We start from the raw sequence: 25,928 nt of genomic DNA, 5'->3' as shown, positions 1-25,928 counted from the left end.
GCTCTAATGGCTGAATGCAATCAAATTTGTGTTCCAACATCTTTTTTAAAACCTTCCAAAAGTGCATCTCTATTAATACCACAGACTACATTTCAGAGAAATGTCAAGGAAGACATGTAGTAGCTTAAAAAGCTGTGTTGGGTGATTTTGCAGAAACTAGTAAGTAAAAGCTCATTTTCATAAGAAATTCAACTGAAAAATCTACTTTCAGTTCTCCTTCCAGAGCCACACGCCCCCACAACACATGAACGCATACGGCCAAAGTAGTCACGGCAGAGAATACGGAAGTGGAAAAATCTTTTTCATTACTACAAATAAACAAAAGATTAGCTACATCTCCTTGTTTGTAAAACGGCCAGTTGACAGCAATATTGACTAACATAAGACAAATACCATCGAACAACACTTGCTTAAAACTACAGATCAGACACTGATGAACATATACAAACACAGATTACACAAAGATAAACACAGCTAGCTGGTTTACACATACAGCTTTGCTAACTTTTGCATTGGACTAATACAAAATGTAGCTGCGTGATGCAAGAATATAACGCATTTCCCCATAAACAATACTTGTGACCTCCACGGATAATGATTTCTAAAAAATTAAAATCACCCAGGTGCTTTACAGCCAACAGGTTTGTTTTTTTTTGTTTTTTGTTTTTTGTTTTTTTTTTACAAAACATTTTCTTCAAAACTAAACTTTCTTCAAATTTAAATTCCATCCCTACTGGTAAGAATCACCCCCAGGAGTAATGTATGCTGTGTGACTTCTCCATAGCCAATGCAGATAATCAAGAATTCATTACCCTGCACATCTGCAGTAGGAAATCCAAGACAAGTTAAACTTACTGTGAACCCAGTTAAAAATCATCATATATAGTGTACATTCACTCCTGTCTGCACATTCACTTGGGTGCACAGTTAGGCAACAGTAGGTGTCCATTAACCTCTATTTCCCATATTCAAATTGGTGATTCACAGGACCTGAATGTCTGAAGATATGAGGTTTTTCCCAGCGCATATATTTTCCTCATTATTACAGAAATAAGGAGAACTTTTCTTCTTCTTCTTCTTGTTCAAGTAGTTACAGTGTATCGCTTCTGTTAGTCTTAGTGTTGCGTGCCGAGAGTTTTAATCTCACTTTCCTGCTATTGCGTGGCTGTGCTGAATAGACCAAATTGCCTTGGGCAGGTGGTAGATTGATCTCTGTGTGTGTGTGTGTGTGTGTGTGTGTGTGTTTGTCTTTGTAGGTATGGTTTATTCCTGAAGTTGCTGAGGGAGGATTCAGAGCAGGATCTCTGTCTTCTCATCAAACACAGTCAGGAGTTCCTCTCTCAGCAGCGTGTCACATCCCAGTCTGAACTCTGTATCCTTTTTGCTCAGCTTTGCATGGTGGTATGTGTGTCAGGAAGGAATATACAGGAGTTCCTATAAGCTCAAGTTCATTTTGATTGATTACAGAGTGACAGTTAATGAAAGAGTCAGCTCTAATCACCTTTTAATGACAGTAGAACATATCAGTATGCGCATTGTCTGTATGAATATTAGATGAAAGCTATCACACACTAAAATTGTTTTCATTGAACAGCACATGGAAATTTCAAAATTGTAGCTGTTTCGGCAGGAAATGACTGCCCATAATTCCCTTTTCATTTAAACTCACTTAATAAATCTTCACTTGCGTACAAAAGGCATTACCTAAGAGAGATTAACATTTGTGGTTTTGGCTGATGATCTTAATCCAGAGTTGCATTTGAATCATGTCACACAGGTAGATGAATGTAGAGTTGGGAAACTTGCTCAAGGACTCTTCGTACTGTAGTTAGGTGTGCTTCTCCAACCGAATAAATAATATAAATCTAATAAAAACAGGTTTCAGAGATATACATGCAATAATAAAATTAGGTAATTATATAATTTATTTAACAGTTATAACTAATCCTTCATTACTATCAGAGAGGTACCTGTGTAATTGGGCAAAGTGCAATGAAGACTTCTTGATGTACCCCAAGAGTTGTTGATCAGTTTGGGAACAACTGATGGCCGTATTAATTCTCACCATCACACAGCAAGATGCTAGCCAACATGGGTGTTTGTTAACTGACATAACAGAACTGTACACTTAATGTTCTTTTCCAAGGTTGTTGAACTGGCCAATAATATGTAAGCAGCAGTTCAAAAAAGATTTTACCTTTCATGTGTCTTTAAGAAAGTATGTGCAAGCTTTCACCATTCAAGCACTTAGTGACATAGTGTGATAGAGGGAGAACTAAGAGTAATTGGCATAGACTAAATTATGGAGAAAGATTGTGAAAAAAGATACATATGTTAAAAGAATGGAATGGATTTTTTATACCTTATAGTATTTAATTAATTTGGTTTGCCTATTTAAAATGTGACCGCCCTAGTAGTGTTTTGAAGAGACCTAAGCCAGTGGTATGATTAGAGTAGACTGTAATAGAATAGAAGTGCTTTATCGATCCCAAAGGAAATTGCTTGCCTTCAATAGCTGCAGGTGTTAAAGATTGCAGGAAGGTAGATGTGCAGGAGCGGGGCTGATGACAGCTGACCTAAGCAGTTTTCAGCACGTAGTGCATGTTAGGAAAGTAATGGCGAGAATAAGGAGTTGCGGTGACTGTTCCTTGACCCGTGCTGTGTGAGGTTATCTGCGAGGAGGCTACCCTGGCCATGACTGGTTCGCCTCCACCGTGTTCCTGCTCATGGGTGGAGACGTGGGTCGATCTCTCAGTCTGCTGCTGCGTTTCTCACGCCTGCTACCCTCTGCCTTCCTCTGGCCACCCAGAGTCTACAGCTCTGTGAGTCTGCGCTACAGCCTCAGGCTGCGTTAATAGCATCGCAGCAGTTGTGCTAGCTGGAGCTGACTAGTCTCTTTCATTTCTGCTTTCAGTCATGCTCTTCATACCCTCTTCCCTAACTTTACCCCTGCAGTCTTTCTCAACCACTGTCTCCACTTCCCTTCTGCGTCATTCTGTTTTGCTCCTTCTTACTTTCCTCCCAGTGACTTTGGAAAAAAGAAAAAAAAAAAAAAAAACTTGAAGCATGAAGCAACTGAGTGACGTATGCACGTTCGGAAGCACATCACACTTGAACCATGAGTTCTGCATGATCTGCTACACCCCCCTTGTGGTATTACTGCTGTTTTTTATTTTTGGATAAATTACCAATCAAAGTATTAAAAAACTGGAGTGGAATATCATTAAATCCAATATTCATCATAGGACCAGAAGAGGCTCAGATCTTTTCTTTTTAATGGCCTGTCTGTTTAAAACGAATGATAAATCTCCAAAGACAGGCATGCGGTCAGTCACAAAGCCATACACTTGCTGTCACCAACAAAAAGAATGAAATTAAAGACAAAAAAGGAAATTAGTAACTCAGTGTACTGAAACACACAACTCTAAATAAACAAATACATATTGGAGTAAAAGTATTAATAAAAAGTGCACGTAACACGTAACGTTACTTTATGTTACCTAACATTTAAAGGGTAATTTTTTAACTTTAGTCTAGTTTTAATCATATACTGATTATATTAGTTTATTTTACTCTAAAATCTTCAAATGATTTATATTTTAGTTAATATAATTTACCAGTAATTTACAAATTGTAAACATTAGCTAACAATTATGCTAAGAAAGCAGCTGTACTGTAACTATGCTTTACAGGCTGTTCGTTTAAATTATTGTTTGACCCAGTCAGTTTGCAGGCAACATTTTCCAACTGTAGTACTATTTAGGGACTGGCTGGCCTTAAGTCACTGTAAAAAGTAAAGAATGTTTACAAGCTTCAGATGTCTAGTTTTAGGTTTTAAACCCAGCATTAAATCCAGTGTGGGATTAACTGAATCATACATCTTATTCCTCATTAAGCTTCAAGGCAGTGACTTGCTGTAGTTTTGGACACAACTGTATATCTGTGGTTAGATTATTAGCATTAGGCAGGATAAATATAAAATAGTTTGTTACTTTATTTTCATTATTTTGTTAACAACACATTGAACTTAAAATGATATACTTACTGTACTTGATCAAATAAAAAAGCCCTTTGTCAGTGAACATATTCATTATTCATTTTGCTTAACACTGCCCACTAGTGGTTAAAGGTCTGTGAACACCTAGCCTTTGAATTTCAGTTTTCTAATACTTCATCAAAGTGTCTTCATCCCAAAATAATAATAATAATATTCTTAAAAGCACAGATTAAAATTATTTTGGTGCGAAGGTGTTGAAACGGTTTGAGGACTGATAAGCTGACATCACAACAATGAGGTTAATGAATGTATGATCTTTGGCATTATACTCAAAACAGCTCTATTATTAAGGTTACATTTACAATACAAGCCTTGTACCATTGTTCAAATTCCATTTTCGCTCAGATCTGATTGTTCTGACTTGATAGCTCACATTCCTGTGGATAAGTGGTCTGTATCTGGCTTGAATATCTATCAACTATCTGGCCGTATCTATCCACTAGATTGGATTAACACTATTTCACTCTGGTACTCTGAGTATTTTACATGTGTGACACTAATTATTTTCTTCAAATATAAGTATTTAATATGGAGTACTCACTCAGAAAAGACTGAGTTCACATCATAATATGAATCTGTAAACATAAACACAGTCCTCAGCATGTTCGCCACCAGCATCACCGTCAACAGTGTGAGCACAGAGACAGATAATGAGATGTGTGGGTTTCCCCTCTGAACACTGCATGAAAGATGTTTACTTTCATACTTCACTCTAGCACAGCACTGGCAGTGAAGTAATGCTCAGTTTATTAATAATGCTACACATAATGAATCACTCATAACCTGCTAATCTGCTGAAAAGGTGCTTTCTACAAAACTGTTTGTTCCACTTGAATTTGTGAATGTTTTTACTTCAGGAGTCAAAACATGTTTGGTGTGTAGTGTTTTGCTTCTTTAGTTTTAATACAATGTATGAAGCATTAATTCTGTATTCAAACTTTCCTGTTTGAGGGTTCTCCATCCTTTTAAATCCAAGCCCTAACCCTCAATTTTTTTACCCCTCCCTCATCTCTCTCTCTCTCTCTCTCTCTCTCTCTCTCACTCTCACTCTCACTCTCACACACACACACACACACACACACACACACACAGTGGCTCCTCTCTTAGCCAGCTTAATCCAGCCCAATGACTGATCATCCTTTTATCTCCTAAAGTTGTTGAAGCATTTTCTCCATTAAAGCTTCTGTGTCCGAGCTCCGTCATGTTTGAGGCTAAAGTTTTCAAAATTACACTGGGATATTGTAAGAATTTTCGAACAGAATATTGTTGTGATTTAATGCAATTAAACCTTTAAATAGATTGACACCATATCTATATATATTCGTTTTTGGGTTATTCGAAAATCAACACGTTGATTAATTTAAATGAACAGGATTTCAGTTGAATGGCGCAGGAAACGCCCACATGCGGCCAGATAAGAAGAGGGTGTGTGTTTACATCTGTTGCTGCACCGGAGCAGTTAAACAGCAGCATACACTGGAGCTATGCAGCTACTGTAGTAAACATGTATTGAGATTATGCCACAGTGTCAGTAAATTATTATATTTTGAGCCAAATGACGACACCGCTAAAACAAATAGTTCCTATCTGTGTGTAAGAACTGCATAGTACTACTGTGGAAGGGTCAAACCCTCACTGCTCACTGTTCTTCAGCAATAGATATTCACCAATCTATTCATCCTCTTAAGATTTTTTTTGTTTTACATTTGTTCTTGAGGAAAGTCTCAACCAAAGTCTGTCAGATTCATGGCGTGTTTTTTAAGCACAAAATTGTTCACAGCTGTGCTCTTATAATGATGGATCACATTGTCCTCGTGAATTGAACAATTTCCAAACCAAATAACGTTGGGGATCGTCAGAATTATTGTGAAAACTACATAAGTGGGGTTTAAGAAAAAATGTCATCCTAAGAATGGTTGGTTAATAAGTCTCAAAATTTTTATTCCGCTTTCCAATGCTTGCATTGCTAGTTGTTAAGGTCTTATGTGTTGTAGTTCTTCTTGGCAGGTTTACTTGTAATTGTTTCTACATCACAGGTAAATAAGGTTGTCTAGCAATTAAAGAATGAATTGTATACCCCAACAGTAGTAGGTGTGTTAGAATTGGGAGTTTGAGACCTCTGATCTACTGGCATCTCTCATATGTGTGGCGAAACTAATTGTAACTGTTTTAATTGTGCATAAAAGCACAGATCATTTCAACACTACTCTTTATAAGAATAGTGTGTACTGCTCAGATTGTGTTGCTCGCCTATCTCAGGTCTTTTGTTATCTTTTTTTAGTGATGTATTGTTGTCTTTCTTTACTCATTTAGGTGCATCTCCCGGTGGAAATGGCTCAGTCTGGAATCCCCCTGCTGTACTCATGCACTGCTCACTATGTCGAGATGCTGCTAAAAGCAGAAGTGCCTTTAGTCTTCTCAGCCTTCAGGATGTCTGGCTTCACGCCCTCTCAGGTACACAGTCTCTTTAGCACCATCTGATGGCTGTCGTTGTTAGAACACATCACCAATATGCTTGGTAAATTATATCAAATCAAGAACAGAGGGTTGTCTGAATTTACACAATGGGCAGTACTGGCAGTATCTTCAGGTATAGCAGAAAATTCACTCAGTGGCATTATACAACAGTTTTATTACTTAAATGTATTCAATTTTGAGATCATGCACACTCTACCATTTCAGTCTATGTACAGTCACTGCATAGAAATGCTGAGGAAGGGTCATGCAGCACCCTGTTCTCTACCACATAGATTACTTACTCCTCATCTGTTGTTTAGCTACTTTAACCTTGTTTGACCAACAAAAGATGTGTGGTATACTGCAGTATGTTTTAAGGTGGAACATCAGTGTGATACAACTTAGACAACAATAGAAATCCTAAAAACAACGTTTTTAGTCCTAAACTTGGCTGTTACTTATTAACGTCTGATGATTGCTGGTAAATATTGGACAGAACACATGGGTTATTGTAGCTGAGTAATGTTATTAAGTTAATGGTTGGTTTTTGGTATGAAATGTAACCATTACGCTGGGTGGTTACATACATACACTCCCACACTTTCTCTCTCTCTCTCTGAAACATTTTTTATAGCTTGTTTGTGACCAAGCTCCTGTCAACACAGTCACACATGTACACAGTACATTTAAACAAAGCCAAAGCAGGCATCAGCTTCTATTCAGATTCCACCTTAAATGCACATTATTATTGTGTCATTTAAAGCATCATTATCCAAGAATTGGTATGCCTTTTTTTAATACTGGGCTAACCCTACCGTTGGAGTGTAATTTTCTATCTCACAATAATACAATACTGAAGCTGGTAAATAAGAAGCTGTGTTTTTGCCTTTCCGTTGAAAAACGTTATTTTGTCTTCAAGAGCTGCTGGCCAGCAGTAGTCCAATTCCAATTCAAAACCAAAGCTAGAAACCTGCAGCAACAAGGACGTTGTTGAATGTGAGGAAGAGGAGTGACCTGAAATTGAGTTTCACCTCCATCAGAGAAGGGCAGCTGTGCCTGCATCCCATGAGTCTTTTTCAGATTCCAGACGAGGCCGGTCAAGAAACTTCGAGAGACATCCAGGAACTGCAGAGACGGCCTGCTAGAGTGACTCAGAAACAAGCATAATAAGGATAATAATTAATCAACTGTGAGAGAGAAGGACTAATATGACCTGGCATTCTGTTCAGCCTCCGAATCGAGAGAGGATCAAAGTGAATTCTGTATGTTTAGAATCATAAGATGTAATTGCTTTGTTGTATAATGCAGCTCTAGTTTTTGCATTAGGCATGCCTTATGCATACCTAATTGAACTCGTCCTGCAGTGCGTTTTTGATTGGGATTTGTTTTGCTATTAATTACAGAGCTGCGATTAGGCTCAGTATTGACTGCAGTCAGCTAGTGAAGTCTGCAGAACTTCACAACCCTCTCTGAACTAGTGTCTAGTAGTCATCTAGTATTGATTAGATTTAATAATTTATGGAGCTAACTTTGTGAGCTTTACTGTATGTTCTCATTCTCTCTCTTTCCCGCAATCTACAGAACTCAAAGTTTTAGTGGAATGGCCATATTAAGATACCGAGGTATTATCGCACAGCAAATAAAATTAATCATTCAATACATGGTCCAAAAAGCTGACATTTCTGCCCTATAGCAATAGTAATAAAACTACTACTAGCTTTAGTCTACTCTCTTTTCATATTTTGGTTTTAGCTTGTTTCTCAAACTACCATGAATACACTCTTTGGAAAAGGATGCCTTTTACTGATTACTCAATGAAACAGTGAGAATAAGTGATCCCATAGCGATGTAAACTGTGTTCTGAATGTGTGCATGCACGCTCAGCAACTATAACACTGCATCCAACAATAAAGGCAGCATAGAGCTTCTTTTATACAGTGCTAGAAAGCACTGCAGTAGCATTCATGAAGCTATAACTCCACATGCTGATCCTATGTGCACATGCTTTTAATTACTTTATACTGTGATGGATGGAAGACAAGCAACCAGACTTTTTTTCTGTCCTGGCACCTAGGTGGTAGAACAAACTTCCCCTAGGTTTCCAAATGGCAGAGTTGCATTTTGTCTTAAAACATCAACTGAAGACGCATCTCTTTCAAGAGTACTTACATCAGCACCTAAATTGCACTTATTAAGGCTTGCAATTATACTCATGTGATTGGTTTGGCTTTCAGGCAAAGTGTACGATGTGAGCTTTGCGAATCTAGGTATCTGTATTTCATAACTTTTAATAAAAAGAGTGATAAAAAGAGTTATAATATAATTTATGGTTATTTTTGGTATGAGAAACGTATACAGACAACTTCAGGCTTAAATATAAAATACCAAAAAATATATGAAAAATGGACCTCTTCAAATGTCAAATGTCTAATGCTTATAGGGTAATCCCCGCCCCCCATATACATACATTGACATTCAGCAGTTGGTAAACAGTTTAAAATAAGAGGTAGGCCTATGTGAAATCTTTTTTTCTCCTTTTCACTCACTTCCAGCAGTGTACATCACAGTCACAGTATGAAACAGTATTAAACAGTGTTATTTTGACTATTAATTTCTTTCCACGTCTGTGCAGATGTGTATTCAGTGGCTCGGTCAGTGTTTCTGGAACTACCTGGACTGGCCTGAGATCTGTCACTATTTGGCCACATGTATCATTTTGGGTCCAGACTACCAGGTGTACATGTGCATCGCTGTGCTAAAGCACATGCAGCAGGACATCCTTCAGCACACACAAACACAGGACCTACAAGTCTATCTCAAGGTGAGGTGTTCCATACAGCATCTCAGACTTGAATCGAAGTCTGAATGCCATTTCCCCCTTTACCTCAAGTGAATGCAATCAACTGAGGCATGTTTGGTGTCTCAAGGCTACTATGAGAATGATGAGCACTAAGTTACAAGTAATGAAAGATTATGCAGACCAATTAGCATCATGCAAATTGTAGGCCCAAATAATCACACACATGCCTTAAAGCATGCCAAGTTGTTAGAGCTTCTGACACTGTATTATATACCGATATCTATAGACATGGACAAAAGTACAGGCAGATGGCTGCTACTACTGTAATTAGATATACAGTGAACATTTTTCCTTTTTTTTGGACATCAAACATGTCATGGCTGATGGACTATTTGATCGTTTTGAAATTGAGCCAATGGTGCCAGTACTGCATTGCATTGTAGGGTAGCACTTAAATATTGCAACAGCTACCAACTTTCAAACATCCAAGGTGAAAAAGCAGAACAACAGAGTGGAGCTTTCACACCAGTGCCTGGAAAGTGCCTGACAGCATTGTGAGGATATGTGCATATCCAAGAATTCCAAATGTATCTGTCTACATCTTTAATCTTAGTTAAAGACTGAAATGGAAATGACTTGCCAGAATTGCTTTTGCTGTCACTCTGAAGTTGAATGCAGCGGAAGACTCAAAGTGAATCCATTCAGGATGAATCTAACTAAAATAAAGCCATCCTTTGTTGTACAAATTGAAGGAAAAAAATGCCTGTCAGTGTACAATACTTCACGCTCTCTTGGTACTGTTTATGTGGGGAGTTCGAAAACTCCCATTGAACTATTTTAAGGCTTTATTTTCTTTTTATAATTAACAGCGCTTTTAATGTCCTTTAATGTTTAATGATTCTCTTTTTACTAGGCTGAAATATTTCATTTAAAAACAACAGCAAATCTTTTCTATTAGATGCCCTTGCCCTTGCTATTTTATATTGGGGCCTCATGGGGTTTATTAATCTGAAAAAAAAAGGGAAAACAGCTGTATGTTTCATTTTCTGCAGTTATAACAATTCTTTATAATGGTATCTTTGTTCGTCGTGATAATTGTTTTGATATTTTAAAGCAATAACTGACAGTGCAAACAAATTCTAATTACCCCATTATTTGGAGTAAATTCAGAAATGTTCATTTCACTCACGTCTTGGTTGGATGGAACTGCATTTCATTAGGGGTCCAAGCATATCTCTTTGGAATTGCTGGGATTTTTCTTCTTCTTCTTCTTCTTATTATTATTATTGTTATTATTTGCCTTAATACGAATATACAGTCAGACCAAACTAAAGCACATACAAGCATAAGATTTGGTCAGTTCTTGACTCCCTGGTGCTGTAGTGAAGAGTACTTGGCAAAGTGTAGTGTATGTTAAGTATGATAATGACTTTTGTAATGAGCATAATTTAGCATCAAGTATGTTTTGGATCCTAGCCTATACAAACTAGCTAAGAATATTTCAAACAATGATGCCCTTTTGTAAGTCACTTTAGATAAGAGTGTTTGCTAAGTGCCTTAAATGTAAATGTTAAGCATTTTGACATGAACTGTATGGTGAGAACTGTAAGTTCTTGTTTCTTGCTCTTGTTTCATGCTCTGTGGAAAAAGCCTCAAGAACAAAACTTCACAAGCAATTCAAACATGAGCGCAACTGCAATACTACGTAACATCTGGACATTTTAACAATATTGAGAGATGGAATTAATATAACTAAACTAAACTGTAAACTTTGTATATTTCAAAACCTACAAAATTCATTTGTTGAATGTAATTAACAGAAATGTAATTAAACAGAATTAACAGAAATTAACAGAAATAACAGAAATAATTTTTTTTGTGTGTGGAAAAAGTGATTACAGAGCTGGTTTCCCTTTTTGATAGAGCTGTTACAAGAATGTGGGAACCATTCTATTGTTCCACCATCTATTGTTCTACTGCATTGTAGAAACCCCATGGTTCCTCTAAACTGTACATGGTCTCCCAGGCTGGACCTCCCTGATGAAAAAAAAAATGTTTACAGGAAGTTAAAAAGGTAATGATGTATGTGTTGTAAACAGTGTAAACAGAATAACATAAGATATGTTAAAGACGGTTGTAAAAAGTCTCTAAGTGTCTCTTAGGTAATGTTACCTTTGGTGCAGCTGCATTACTAGGCAGCACTACAACATTCAAAGGACAGTTCCTCACCAACTATTTATGTGATTGTGACTTTAAGACTAATAATTTTCAATGATAAGTTTTAATTTGGAGTGTTTATTTGACTTCCTAACCAGTTATTACAAATATTAACACTGCATATATGATGTTTTTTGTGTCAAAAGTAGTTTTAAACATAGAAATCTGTATATAATGTTATGGTGCATCCAGTGGGAGCAGAAATCATGTATCTATGTTTATTTACTATTATTTATTTAATTATGTATTGTTTTTACTGATTTTTTTGTATATTATTTCAGAATTATTTAAGGCAATTATTTAATTAATTAGGACACTGTTGCACTATAATTATGGTGTTGCAGATTAATATGAGGATTAATATGAATTATTTACACATTACAAATACACTAATGATACAGTACAAAAGCTGTTTTAAATGAGAGCACATGGGGGTCAGAATGGCTAAAAGGCAGGAAAGTAAAAATACGTCATATACATCATGTTTGTATTAAAACTGCAATTTCCAGACTCTGCTGTTAATTAGTTCAATCTGTGTAGCATGGCAGTGTCCACTCTGTATTGCAGTGAAACACACTTCATTATAAACAACGCTGTTTATTAAATGAGTGTTCCCTTATGGCATGTTTGCTGTCAGCATGCAGAATTACCATAGTCGTGACTATGTTTAATTTATTGTTGTTAAAAACAGGGATGACTGTCACGCGCCAATGCAAAGTGATAACGTGGTAACAGAGGTTTTACGAGCACAACCCACCAATAAAGCTAGCCCTCTTGGCCGTTGGACAGAATGTGTGTGGGCCCAGAGCCACTGCTTGCAGTTTTATATTATGGGTGTTATATAGCCTTCCTGGATGGTTGTTACAGATCCAGATATAGACTGTGAAAATCTGCAAAATCCATAGTCATTTTTCACCCGTAATAGACAGTGGTTGACTTATGGGGTGGTGTGTAAGGATTTGCAATTCATCTCTAAAACAGAAACACAAATTGGTGGAATAGAATGGAAGAAGATACAACCTGGAACCACTTGCACACAGTTTCACATTGCTGGTTTTAAAAATCTAAAATTAATGAATTTTAGACCTGCAGCAATGTTCATAATATGAGAAGATGCACTGTGTGCACAGGCAGTATCCAGGCAAACCTTCTAGCAAGGGAATTTAACTACTTTAACATGCACTCACTGCTGGGAAAGCAATTCAGTTACACACACAGAGCCATAGAAAAGCTTTGCCGATAGAATGAACTCTGCAGCCACTGCACATGAGCCTGCGCATGACCATGCCTAATGCCAGACATCAGCTCGAGGGGTTATAAAGTCCCCCAGTTTTGGACTGTGGAGCAGTGGATTTGTGTTTTCTGGAGTGATGAAGCTCCATCCAATGCCTCTGGGATGAGTTTGAATGTCATTTGAAATCCAAAATGAATCATTCTGACCTCACTCATGCTCTTGTGGCTCTCACAACAATTATCCAGCATATAATGTAAAGCTCTTCGAGAAAAATAGAAGTTGTTACTGCAGAAAAAAGGCGACAAACGTCCTATTAATACCCTTCATTTCAGTAAAAACTTGGGACAAGCAGGTGTTTTTGGACAAAATATTTGCCATAACATTAGATTATATATCATTATGTATGTGTTATGTATTGTTCTGTTGAAACGCTAATCGTTTGCCATTTTTTAGAAGAAGTGAACAGTTTTATAATACTTTAATTATATTTGATACTTTATGATTGCTTTATACTAGTTGCAACCAATTACTTGCTTGGGTTTCTGCTGACTCATATGGCATAATTAGCTGGCTAATTTTGTATGTCATTGCCAAAAGACTAATTGCTTTTCGGTGCTGTGGTCTGCAGTTGTGACCACAGTATGCTTACTCTGCAGTCATATTTTATTTAATATACCAGCTGATAAAGATTTATTTGTCCTTTCTCTCATTTCCATATTCTGTAGTGTCCTTTTGTAACTTGAGGAGTAATTTTAGGGCATTAAATTCATCTGCTGACTCCAAGGAAACAATATTAAATAAATTTTCCTCTGTCTGAACCAAGCAGCTTATGCACAGTGAAATGTCACTGTGCATTAGGCAGTGCCCTGTTGAGAGCACACATGAAGTGCCGGGCCCGCCTGGCCTTTTACTGCATTTGTAACGACAGGCAAATGATTGCTATTTCACAGAGAAGTTGTATCTCCAAACATAATCTTTACAGAATTAATGAAAGCTTGTCTGTTGGGTTTAGTTTGTGCCATGCTACAGGATGATTTATGCTTTCAGAGAATATGTAGGGAATAAAAGCAGAGATCAGAATTGTCGGAGTAAAGAGCTTTTTTGTGGCGTAAAGGACAATCTTTTGGCACTTCACAATCATTTTGATACGTCACTATTGCATTTTTTTGTTTCTGAGTAGAGCTAGGTACAAGCTACAGTTACAGTTGGCACATTTCAATCATATCTAAAAAAAACTATTAGTAGTAAGGCCGGATATTCCACCAGTCTTCATCTCTTTATCAGGTACATGTGAAGCCATTGAAACACCATCAAAATATACTAAATAAGTCACCTTAACTTACCACAACATTCTTGTATTTCTCTACAGTTATACATAATTGTACAGAATTTCTATAGATGTTTGATGTAATCAAATCATGCAAAAATCATTGTTTAATTTTTTAATTTATTTTTTTTATTTTTTAATTTATTGAGCAGAATTATCCAACATTTAATATATTTTGTAAACCTGTGAGAGTAGGGGTTTGTTTAAGGAAGATATTTGACAGGTGTTTCAGTCAAGAGAATGGCAACCAGGAAATTGCAAACAAAAAGCCACTACTCTCCAAAACAACAGTGATGCCCATCTGAAGTTTGCTCAAGATCACATGGGTAAACCATGTCCAGGACGACCTGCCATCATCGATCAACCTTTGAATTCTGATCTGGTTTAGCAAATTCCACAAGTTAGTCCACCAAGAAATGGTTAAAGCAGAAGAAATGCAACATGTTGGAATGACCAAGTCAAAGTACAGACCATAACCCAGTAAAAATGTAGTGGGAGGGCAGTTCATGCAAGGAGGCTCACTAACATCACTGAGCTGAAGCAGTTTATTAAGGAGCAAAGTTCCTCTAACCCAGATTGGAAACATTTACTGTCAGGACATACATCATCATATTTCTGGGGAAATTTATACAGAAAGTTTCTGCCCATCAGATGTTTGGAGGCATCTTGCCTTTTTTTGATATTTGAAAGTCTTGTTGACATAAAATGTCTGGTTTTATAATACACTCAGTTTTATGTTCAGCAATATTGTCTTCCTTGGTATGAAGAGCAAAGTTTGCCTAAATAATGATCTGACAGTTTTACCAACCAACTCATTCCAACATAAAAAAAAAAGTGTCAAGTTTTTGAGGGGCAGTGCACTAATGTTAGACTTTTCAATTACCTGAATGACTAAAGAACATTGTTATTACAAAAACCCAAAGGCTACTGTAATCCATGTGTACTGACCATGTCTTTCTGCTTCTTCCCCTTGCAGGAGGATCCCATCCACGGCTTCAGAGTGAGCGATTATCTGGAGTACATGGAGGGCCTGGAGCACAGTTACAGAGGCATGGTGCTCACCGACATGAGGAGCATCTTACTGAAGAACACCTAGCATTTCTAAGTCCATACGGAATATCGCTGGACTAAATACAAATAGTGGTCATGTGAGTTGCTGACTTTGGAATAGGCTAGTGGATGCTGTTGCATTTGTACATATCTGTTGATGTTGATATACAGACTATATATAGATACCTAATATACAGACCTGAATGTATTGACATTATAAAATGAATAATGGCTTTAGAAAATAAACATGCACCTGGATTAGCATTACAGACTGCAAAACAAAATGAAATATTTTAAAAATCTAACCAATAAATTATATCAGTATATTATGTCAATATATAACATTTATTTTGAAACATTTATGGTGTTTTATTTTTTTTTTAGTGTCTAATGCTTTTGGCAGATATTTGTGAATTTGTGAACTTTTTTACCACAAAAACAAATCCCAATAGAGTAAGACATTCACTGGATAAAATGACATAAAAATATAAGGAAGGGGTATTTAGAATTTTTTTAATGATTCCACTTGCCAAGATACATTTATTGTGTTGCAGGAAAATGTCAAATGTATTTGCAGAGGGTTATGAATGCAGTATAATGAATATAATGTGGGTATTTTAGCTTGGTAGAACGTCACCTTAACCAAACTATTGGTTTAAAAATACGGGTCAGATCTGCCTAACGGAGAGAATATTTAAACATATCCCTGCAGATACTGATATATACTGATAGCATCTTGCATCCCTAGAATTCTGTATTTCCTTTCCTGCTTTTTTTTTTCTTTTTTTCTTTTTAAAGGTATAAAAGGAACATCCTGTCTTCAGTACAAGAATAGAAGACAGGCAGCACAAGCAACATGCTGTGTGCAGTGTGACAGAGTATTTATAACTGTGTGTGTGTGTGTGTGTGTTGGTGTGTTATTTAGAATAGACAGGACTATGCTATTTTCTAGCATGCCCTGTACAGTTATATCTCATTTTAAATATCATGTAAATATTTATTTCAGTTTCGCCTCAGTGAACATTGTGAAATTTCGTCTCTGTGAGTAAACAGTGACTGCTAACAGTGATTTGTATTGAAACCGTGCTCAGATATTTCTGTATTCCACTGCAGCATTGCTCTCTTACCTGAAAATTGAGGCTTCAGTGATTCTGGATCTCCAGACTTTTTCTATGTATTTTCTGTCAGTTCTTTACAGCAAATTCCACCCATATTCCACAGTGTACATCTGCATACAACTGTGAGATTCAGTATCTATTGCCATACCACAGTTGTGTGCAATTTGTCTTAGCGGGTCAAAGAAGGAAGATAACAAGAAATCCTTATGGGCAACTCACTCCAGCATGATGGTGCAATATAATGCAATACATAAAAAAAAAATGAATAAAGGCCTGCATCATTAAACTGATTTACTTACATACATATATATTTGGGACATTACTGGATGCTACAGTAGTATAATCAGTGGTGTTTTTCACTATAGTTGAACTTCAGTGTTAGTACAGAATTCTTTATCAAATCTTTTCCCGCCCATAACCCATTTGATCGGACGTGTGAGAAAACACGTTGTTTAGCACTGGCACTGACTCGAGCTAAAAGCTTAGCCTTGTTTTGTACGAACATCTGCAGTCTTATAGGCAGCTGTATAATGCATATCACACTGACAAGTCGTCATTAGTACACAGAAGCAACTCCTTCACACATACCATCTGTAACTCCCACAGTGAATAATGAATGGGATCGTTAAAGAGGTGTCTTTCTCCTTCACAACAGCCACTAAATATAACATACTGTGTACTCTGTAGGAGGACGAACCCGGCTTAATTTGACAGCTTGAAGCGTTTTTCGAGTATTCTTGGTTTTTCCTTACTAGACGCAGGATAGACATGTCTAAAAGGCCTTCTGTGGACTTTTAATTAATGTAAAGGATGAAAAAGTGAAATAGTAATCATAATAATCAAAATAAACACTCGCTTTAGCATTTTAATAAGAGACCCTGTACTCCTACTTCCTATAAGTTTGACCTTGTGCTGATTTATTTAAAATGAGAAAATTAAGCTTGTGCACAATTGTTTTCTATTAGGAATGACTGTTGTACACCAACTCTGTTCTAATTTAAATATAGTTAAAAAATAACTAAACAAAATACAAAAATGTAGAGCTACTACAGAAAAGCAGCCCCAAACCATGACATTTTCACCTCCATGCTTCACTGTTAATATGGGTTCTTGTGCTAAAATGCTGTGTCTGGTTTACATCAAACATGTCCTCTGTTACCATGTCCAAATAATTCCACTTTGGATTCATTAGTCCAAAGCACATTGTTGCAGATGTCCTGGTCTTGGTCTAGGTGTTTGTTTGACAGTAAGTCTTTCCTCCTTGCTCACCTCTCATGAAAATCAAACGCGTGTGGCCTCTTTCTTATGGTAGATGCTGAACTTTGACTTCAGCTGTGGCAAGAGCTATGTGTAGATCCAATGATAATATTTTAAGATTGTTGGGGACGTCTTTACGCATTTTGTGATCTGCTGTTGGACTTGCTAGGCCGGCCTGACCTGGCCGTGTTGGCAGTTGTTGCACATGTAAATTATTTTGCCAACAGTGAAACGGCTGATTTCTAACTGTTCTGAGACCTTTTTCAATTCTTTCCCAGACTCATATACATCTACAACCTTCTTTCTAAAGCCCTCAGGGAGATGTTTGGATCTCACCCTGGTGAAAACACTTACTTTACCAATCAAGATCAAACTAAATGTCTGAGGTTTAAATAAGACAGGATCCTCCAAAATCCCCACTGATGATGTTCTAATCATCTGCAGGGTAAAAAATATCAAGGGATGCAATTTTCAAAGCTTTATAAATAACTCAAATCCTGACTTCTCAAACATTTGTCAGCAGTCCTGGTCTCCTCTAGGCAGCTGCCGAATGCTATTAAAATGAATAAAACTGATTCCCACAAAGCAGAAGGCGTCAATAAGCACAATCACAAAGCATTCCACAGAAGTATACATTTCCTCAGTTCATGATGTAATGAAGAAATGGCAGTTAGGAACAGTGGAGGTTAAGTTGAGGTCTGGAAGACAAAAAAAAAGAAACGAGAACTGTTAGGATTGCTAGAAAGGCAACTCAAAATCCCTGACTGCTGGTGAAGATTTAGTAGTAGAGTGGTGGAGCGCTGTTTTGTAGTGCAGCCAAAGCTGCACAAATGTGGCCTTTGTAGAAATATTAACAGCACAAAATGTTTCTGACATTTCTCATAAGTCTAAGCAAGCCTGATGCATTTTACAAAGAAGTCCTGTGGACTAATGAGGTTAAAATAGAACTTTTGGATGCAATGAGCAAACCTAAGCACCATCACAAATCTGTAGATACGCCTCAAAAGAGCAGTGTATGCAAGTCATCTCAAAAAGTTAACAGAACTTTTGCAAGCTAGTTTTTTTAACAGAAGTCTTTTGCAAGCAAGGATGGGCAAAAATTCCCCAAATGAGAATTGAACTGTAGGGGGGCTTTACAAAGTACTGACCATGCACAGTTCACAAACTTTTCTTTCTGGTCTTTGTTTTGAAATGGCAAAAGATGGTCATAAAATCAGCTCTTTCCTAAGTGTTGCAATGTGTCATCTTTAACTTTATGCCTTTTGGAAATCAGGTCATATTTACATTTAAGGCATTTAGCAGACGTGCTTATCCAGAGCAAATTTATTTATATTTTACTCACTTAGCCATTCAAAGTACTAGATGTTGACCAGGGCTCCCCACTGTATGTATCTTAAATATATCTTTAAATAATAATAATAATTTAAGAAATAATTTATATTTACACGCCCATCAGTCTTCATAAATCAATTTGTAAGACAGCTACATGACTGACCCAAAATGTATTCAGACAGGCTGTGGCTGAAGGCAGAGACTGATTTTATATATATATATATATATATATATATATATATATATATATATATATATATATATATATATATATATATAGAGATAGATAGATAGATAGATGGGGAGAGAGAGAGAGAGAGAGAGAGAGAGAGAGTGTGTGTGTGTGCGCGCATCATTTAAGCTCATGTAGTGCTCTAGCATGTTTTTGAATAGCTAATTGCTTTGAGCATGGACTTTAAACAAACTCTGTGATAACAAACCAGTTCACTTCATCAGTATTTCATGCTGTTTACATCAATTATGGTAAGATGTGATTACAGACCATCAGCATTCTAGAGAATTCTGTTTGGTTTGGCTCAGAAAATGATAATGGCAACCCTTTTTATGTCTCATTTGATTGCCTATCTAATAGACCTTAATAGCAGAAGGTAATTTGAGATGGCTAATTAGTGCTAATTAAGCTGATTACATGCTAATTAAGACCTCTCTGTTCCTGTATCTGACTCTGGGAACAACATTAGCCTTGTTCTTCTGTGTGAAGGTGCTTTATTATTACCACAAACTGCTTCGATATATCGGTCTCTGCCTTCAGCCACTGCCTGCCTGAATACATTACGGGTCCGTCATGCAGCTGCCTTGCAAATTGATCTTCAGGCTCCAATCAGGGAAGACTGATGGGCGTGTGATCTGTACTTCTTTGAAGTTGATGTCAACAGCATTATTCATCTGATCGAACAGTGCTGTTGTAGTCGGTTCAGCTCGCCCTCTTTACCTCAGCCTTTCCTAACCCAAACTGATTATTGCTTGATTGGAATGCAAGCCCACTTCATGTCAGCAGCAGGCTGATGGTCCAGCTCTGTTAGAGCAGCCTGAGAAAGGAGAGAATCTGGCTCCTCCTGGAATAGAGGAGGCTGAAAGTGGGCAGTGGGAGACTAAAGAACGATGGAGAAAGGAGTCTTTGATCATAAAAGCGGTGCTTTACTTTTTCTCCCCCAAAGCCAATGTCGAAACATGAGGCATGGGGAAAAAAAGAGCGTACAACGGTCAGTCTCTATATAGTCAACTTTTTTTTTTCTGCAGCTTTCTAAATGCGCCAGATAAGCTCAACATGCTGCGATTGGCTGTCATACAACTGTGTTAAATATGGCTGTGCTCTCTTGCAAAACAAAAATAAATAAATAAATAAATTCTCCTGGCTGAACCTTTTCCAGCACAATGCAGCCCTGTTTGCTGAATCTCTAATTTGTATCCATTGGCAGTGCAAAGCCATTTGACTCTCTGTCGCTGTGTGTTAAGGGACTATAGCTTCTATTGTCGAGCCTTTAATTGAAGCAGAATGCAGTCTCTCCTCAGACTCACCTGATGATGAAAACATCAGGATAATCTCCTAATCCTCATTAGTGTCAGCATCCCCACAGCAGAGCAGAGTCTGTTAAAGAGAAACACATTTCCAAGAGCTTATGAAGAGACCAGTCAGTGTGTTATTAAGGGATCATGGTGATAACCCAATGAAGCTTACACTGCAGTGTCAATCACAAGCATTGCATGTACCAGGGGGTCACACGTTATGCTTAGGATATCTGGTTGTGAAAGTATCAGTCATTATAAATGAACTTGATTAAGGACATAAATATAATGCTGTTGACATACTGGGATTTTGTTCTTCCAGCTTTAGCAATAAAACTGATAAATAATGTACACTCTCAATGTGCTAAAACTATGATTACAGCTAGGATCATTGGCAAACCTACCTTGTGCGGACCTAGAAAACAGTAACAGTACTTAGGGATTGGCTCATTAACTTTATTAACTTCATTGCTAATTGTATAATTAGCTGGTACTACGATCCCGTAATGCATTTAGAAAATACTATAATTTCAAATGTGTTCAAAATCTGGATCAAAATGTAAATATGGGTATAAAGAAATGTTCAACAAATATTTCAAAGAAAAATATTTTTTTGTCTTTCAAAACATTTGTGACTAGATAACATCAAACGTTTGATTTTCCAACCTCTTTTTGTCCTTAGAGTCCTAACTATGTAGAGTTAGAGCGGCATATGTAAATATGTCCTTTTTATACCGACATATGTAAATATGTCCTTTTTATACCGACATATGTAAATAAACTTTTAGTGTGATTGGCTGTCTTGTAATGTGAGTAGACAGGGCTGAACAGAATATATGCCTATATTTCTGACTTTTCTGACAGTCAATTTAAATCAAATATGGGTGATGAAGTATGCAGAGTTTTAAATGTTAACAATGTTTCTATCAACCTATTAAAGAAAAAACTATTATGAAATGAGAATGAAATTAAAATGAAATGCTGTTAGTTCATCCACGATGGAGATGTTCTCTTTTGCACTGTAACCTGTTTCTTGGTAAATGTGGTGACAATGTGAGCATGAAATATTAGTCAGTACAAGCTAATAAATACTATGTTCAATGAACAGATAAGACAAATACTGAAAGCAGATAACTGTTTGGATAACTCTCTTGACTGTAACCATATTTCTAATATGCAATCCAACGTTGTCACAGTCACAGTCATGAAGCTTCGAGGCTGTCCAGGTATGTTATGTATTTTATCTTAAACACACCTGATGCAACTAAAAAAGCCCTTGATTTGACAACTGATTTGCAGATGTGTGCACTTATGAAGGATTCTATTCATGTGGTTGAATAATTTTTAAATTAGTCTTGTTTTATTGATTTATTGCAAACAGCTGAGCATTAGTAAACAGACATCATTTACAATGGGGGTTAAATAATTTGATTGCAACTGTATAAGACCTTAGCAGTGCCAATAAAAGCCATTAGCCCTCCAGACACTAAAGAGCTAGAGGTCGTGTCCAGTGTAAAAATATCCTGAGATTCAGTGCCCTACACACACACACACACATAGCAATTCCCCTCCAGTCCCAGTCCCATTGACCTGTAGGCCTGAGGTCACTGTTAAAGTAAAGCAATCATAGGCAAAGTGTAAATCATGGCCACAGCCAGATCAGGGAAGGTGGGGCAGTTCCATGCCTTGTGCAGTGCTTCATGCTGTTCTGACTGCTGCCCATTGACTCCTTCTGGAACACAGCTGTAAGTGGACCTGCGGCTGACCCAAACACCCACAGCACGCTTCGGAGAGGTGAGCAAATCAATAATACATTAATCTCTCTGTCAGCTGTGCTCTTACAACTCCCTGCGCCATACAGCCTATTATGTTATTTTACCAATTTAACCCATGGTTCATTGCCACTGACTGTATGATACTTCATATACAGAAATACACTATATGTCCAAATGTTTGTGAACACCCCTTCTAATAAACCCCTTCTAAGCACCTATTGCTGACACAGATATGCAAATGTGTCAAACGTGATGGAGACTTGGGGAAGAGGTGGGGTGGTGATCATCCGGCATCCTGACATCACAGATAATCTTGTAGCTGAATGCAATCAAATCCTCACAGCAATGCTCCAAAATCTAGTAGAAAGCCTAGGGAACAGTATACACAGATACCCCAACAAAAGCAGGATAAACTCTTATACCAATGTCCCAATACTTTTGTCTGGGACATGAAAGCGTTCTTTCATCCTGTTCTTCAATGGTCAGGACACCACAGGACCACCACAGAGTCGGTAATATCTGGGTAGTAGGTCATTTTCGACTGGTCCATTCATCTTGATATTCTGATGCAAGGATGCAATGTATATGCAATGCATTTTGCCAGGATTTTGTATAGGATCATTATGATCAGGATTTTGGATGACGGTGATAAAAAACAAAAAAAAAAACAACAAAACAAACAAACAAACAAAAAAAAAAAATATATATATATATATATATATTCTAGGGGTGTGCTTTTGTGCTTACCTGCATTCTTGTTCTCTAAATGTGTGTCACATGTTCATGGTTCTGTTGTTTTATGGGGTCATTCACATTTAGCATGTATCCTTTTATGGGGAGGCCCGTCATACGTATCTTGCTATACGTGTGTGTGTGTGTATGTGTGTGTGTTAGAGCACCTCTGATTATTGTATTCATTCAAGTGAGGCATTCTGCCCAGCTTCACAGTAAACAAGCTCTTTGTTTTCTAAGCAGGATGCTTTCAGCTTCTTCTTCTGTGATTCTACAGTGGTATCAGAAGTCGGATTCATCTCACAAGCTAGAAGAAGACGAGCATCATATCAACAAACTCAAACGTGGGTGAAGAAGATGGAAGCCCAGAGGCAGGGGACCAAACACTACTCTTGCCTCCTTCTGGATGGCTTTGGCAAAAGAATACTGTACAGAGAAATTCTGCAGTGGGGCCCAGCTGGAGCTTGGCGAGAGAGAGATTTTGGCATTTTATCAGGAACAAAGTCTGAGTTTATATCAGTGTAAAGATCCATTACCACTATCCAATAACCTCTGTTGCTATTCATACTATTCTCTTTACTGAGATGAGGAAATTAAATAAGTGTTTGTGCTCAGTCTGTTAGTCAGTTTAGTCTTTTTCCCTCGTCTTTTTTTTTGTTTCATTTAGATCTTTAGGAACTTTAAATAACCACAGCTCGATCTTTACCATCACAAATTTGGGCATTTATTAAAAAACAAACACGCAATGCTTGCATCTTGTTAGTGTGTGTCTTGATCAGGAGTTGAATTAGTAAATGTAATTAGAGGAATTTATCCTCCAAATTGGAAGAACAGCAAGGTAAAGGCCTCATTCCCATCACAAATTCAAATAGCATTAGAAGAGCTTACAGAGATCAAACCTGGATGCTGTACTGTGAGAGCAGCTGAAAGGTTTACCTGTTTTAATTATCACAGTAGTGTCTCTTCTGGCACTCGTATACCAAATCCACCGTACATCTGGTGCTAACTGATGAGCCTAATTAGCTGAGATGTTGGCTTCTTTTCTAGCCGGCTTTCTTTTCTGTTCATTTGTATCTGTAGAGAGCAATTCAAATCTTTATCATTTGTCTTCTGTTTTCATGTTTTAAAGGACTTATAAACACGAATCACAATTCAAACAATTGGGAATAGTCTGATCACTACATTTACATTTATGGCATTTAGCTGATGCTCTTACCCAGAGCGACTTACAGGGTTACTCGTATTACAGAGGTGGGCCAATGAAGTGTTAGGAGTCTTGCCCAAGGACTCTTATTGGTGTAGCGCAATTAAATCATGAATGTGGTCGAATATATACTACAACATGAACTTCATCCACTACTGCATCATTCAAGTTGGCATGTAAAGAGTAAATTATGATACTATTATACTATGAAACTATGAAATCAGTCTTGTTTATCATATAATATGACTTAATTGTTATCAGATTTCGCTATCTGTGTAATAATTCTGTTTTTGAAGTTTCTGGTCAAGTTAAGATTATTTCACTTGCTTATTTCAACAGACTACAGTAAACCAGTCCTTCAAACAAAGCAAATAAAAAAATAAACTGTTACACAACTTTTACAGACAATGTATTACCTAAATAAAAAAACAATGCACACCACTGCCACTTGGGGAAACATACCAGTTGAGATCACACTGTGATAAAGTAGGCAATGAGGCAGGAATCTAGTGTGAACTGATTTTACTGATATCAGATCCACTATCAGATTAAAGTCTCTTAAAGTACTCTTATGCTGAAGTATAGTTGAGGTGTATTTACTAGAGAAAACAGGCATGAGAAAAAAACAGATCTAAACACTGGAAGTTAAAAACGCTGAGGTAGATCATTAACTAGAAAAAAAATCCTGTAAATGGACAGAAAATAAAAGCTCACATAAAGTCGCATAAAGCAATGCATCAGTTTTTAAGCTGTCCATCTGACTGAATGGACATTATAACAGTCTTTCAGTTACGCCGGACATGATGAATATGTCTAATGTCCACTAAAACACAAGACGTCTGACCTGCTGTGTTTTCCCTATTCCAAATATATCCACACACTTTGTATAGCATAATTAACGTAAGGTTCAAAACAAAGACAACAAAGACAAGCATTGCTGTCATACAAAAACCTTTGAAAAAATCTTATAATGTAACTTTGAAAGGAGATCAGTTTAAACATATTTTAGGATCATTTTGGTTCATATCTGTTGGTCCCTTCATCATAAAACTCTGACCCAATATAAAGAACAAATGCCAGATTAGACTACAAATGAAGATATAAGATTTTTGTGTAAGATTTTTTTAGTGTATTTACATACACTATACACTATACAATGTTTTTTTAAACATGTAAATATATGCAAAGTAAGGTAAAGAAAAGGAAGGTAAGAAAAGCATCTGTGTTACTCGCAGCTTTTTTCTACAGAATGATTCTGCCATTTTTCTTCCGCAACACGATTAGGTAAAAATAAACATTGACCTTGTTTGTCTGGAAGCTGCCGGGCTGGGCCCAGCCTGAGATGAATGACAGGTGTAAGCTAGAGTGCCAGCAAGCTGTGGCATCCTCCACTGAGCATGTCAAGCAAATTCTAACTCGATGCTTTCCATTCATCAGTGTCCCTCCTTCAGGAATCACACAGTCTCCAAGCTGCACTGCAGGAATATCCAAGTCACACATGTCACAGTGTGAGCACTGATGAGGGAGGAGGCAAACACAAGAGGTGATTCTCATAGATCTGATTGCTGATAATAGAACTATTTTATACACACAGACAATCTACATCTACATAAATCTACATACATTTAGAGTCGGGAAGTTGATACTGATCAGTAGAATACACCTGCTGATGTTGGAGAAAAAATGGTATAGATGTAGTTACAATCTAATTCAATCTAATTTAATCTTATGCACAAGCCACGTACGTTTTACATGTCTGTGTCTGTCTCTCTTTCTCTGATTCTCTCTACACCAGTGTAGCTATTTAACAACATAAATCACATGAGGACCATTGACCAATG

The 25,928-nt window shown here is 37.1% G+C and overlaps 1 protein-coding gene across 5 annotated transcripts in view; it reads left to right on the top strand.

The window, feature by feature from the left end:
• Positions 1–16,546, top strand: part of tbc1d32 (TBC1 domain family, member 32) — a 48,355-nt gene extending 31,809 nt beyond the window's left edge. For all 5 annotated transcript variants that reach the window (XM_072686359.1, XM_072686343.1, XM_072686367.1 and 2 more), the window contains 5 exons: positions 1,257–1,372; positions 2,668–2,822; positions 6,371–6,511; positions 9,147–9,335; positions 15,069–16,546. In XM_072686359.1, the coding sequence (XP_072542460.1) occupies positions 1,257–1,372; positions 2,668–2,822; positions 6,371–6,511; positions 9,147–9,335; positions 15,069–15,188 (721 nt within the window). In that variant the 3' untranslated portion in view covers positions 15,189–16,546. The remainder of the gene's footprint in view (positions 1–1,256; positions 1,373–2,667; positions 2,823–6,370; positions 6,512–9,146; positions 9,336–15,068) is intronic.
• The last annotated feature ends 9,382 nt before the right edge of the window (positions 16,547–25,928 follow it).

The sequence above is a fragment of the Salminus brasiliensis genome, chromosome 1, assembly GCF_030463535.1.
Source record: "Salminus brasiliensis chromosome 1, fSalBra1.hap2, whole genome shotgun sequence".
In the NCBI taxonomy this organism is placed as follows: Eukaryota; Metazoa; Chordata; class Actinopteri; order Characiformes; family Bryconidae; genus Salminus; species Salminus brasiliensis.
This window is presented reverse-complemented; position numbering and strand designations above follow the sequence as displayed.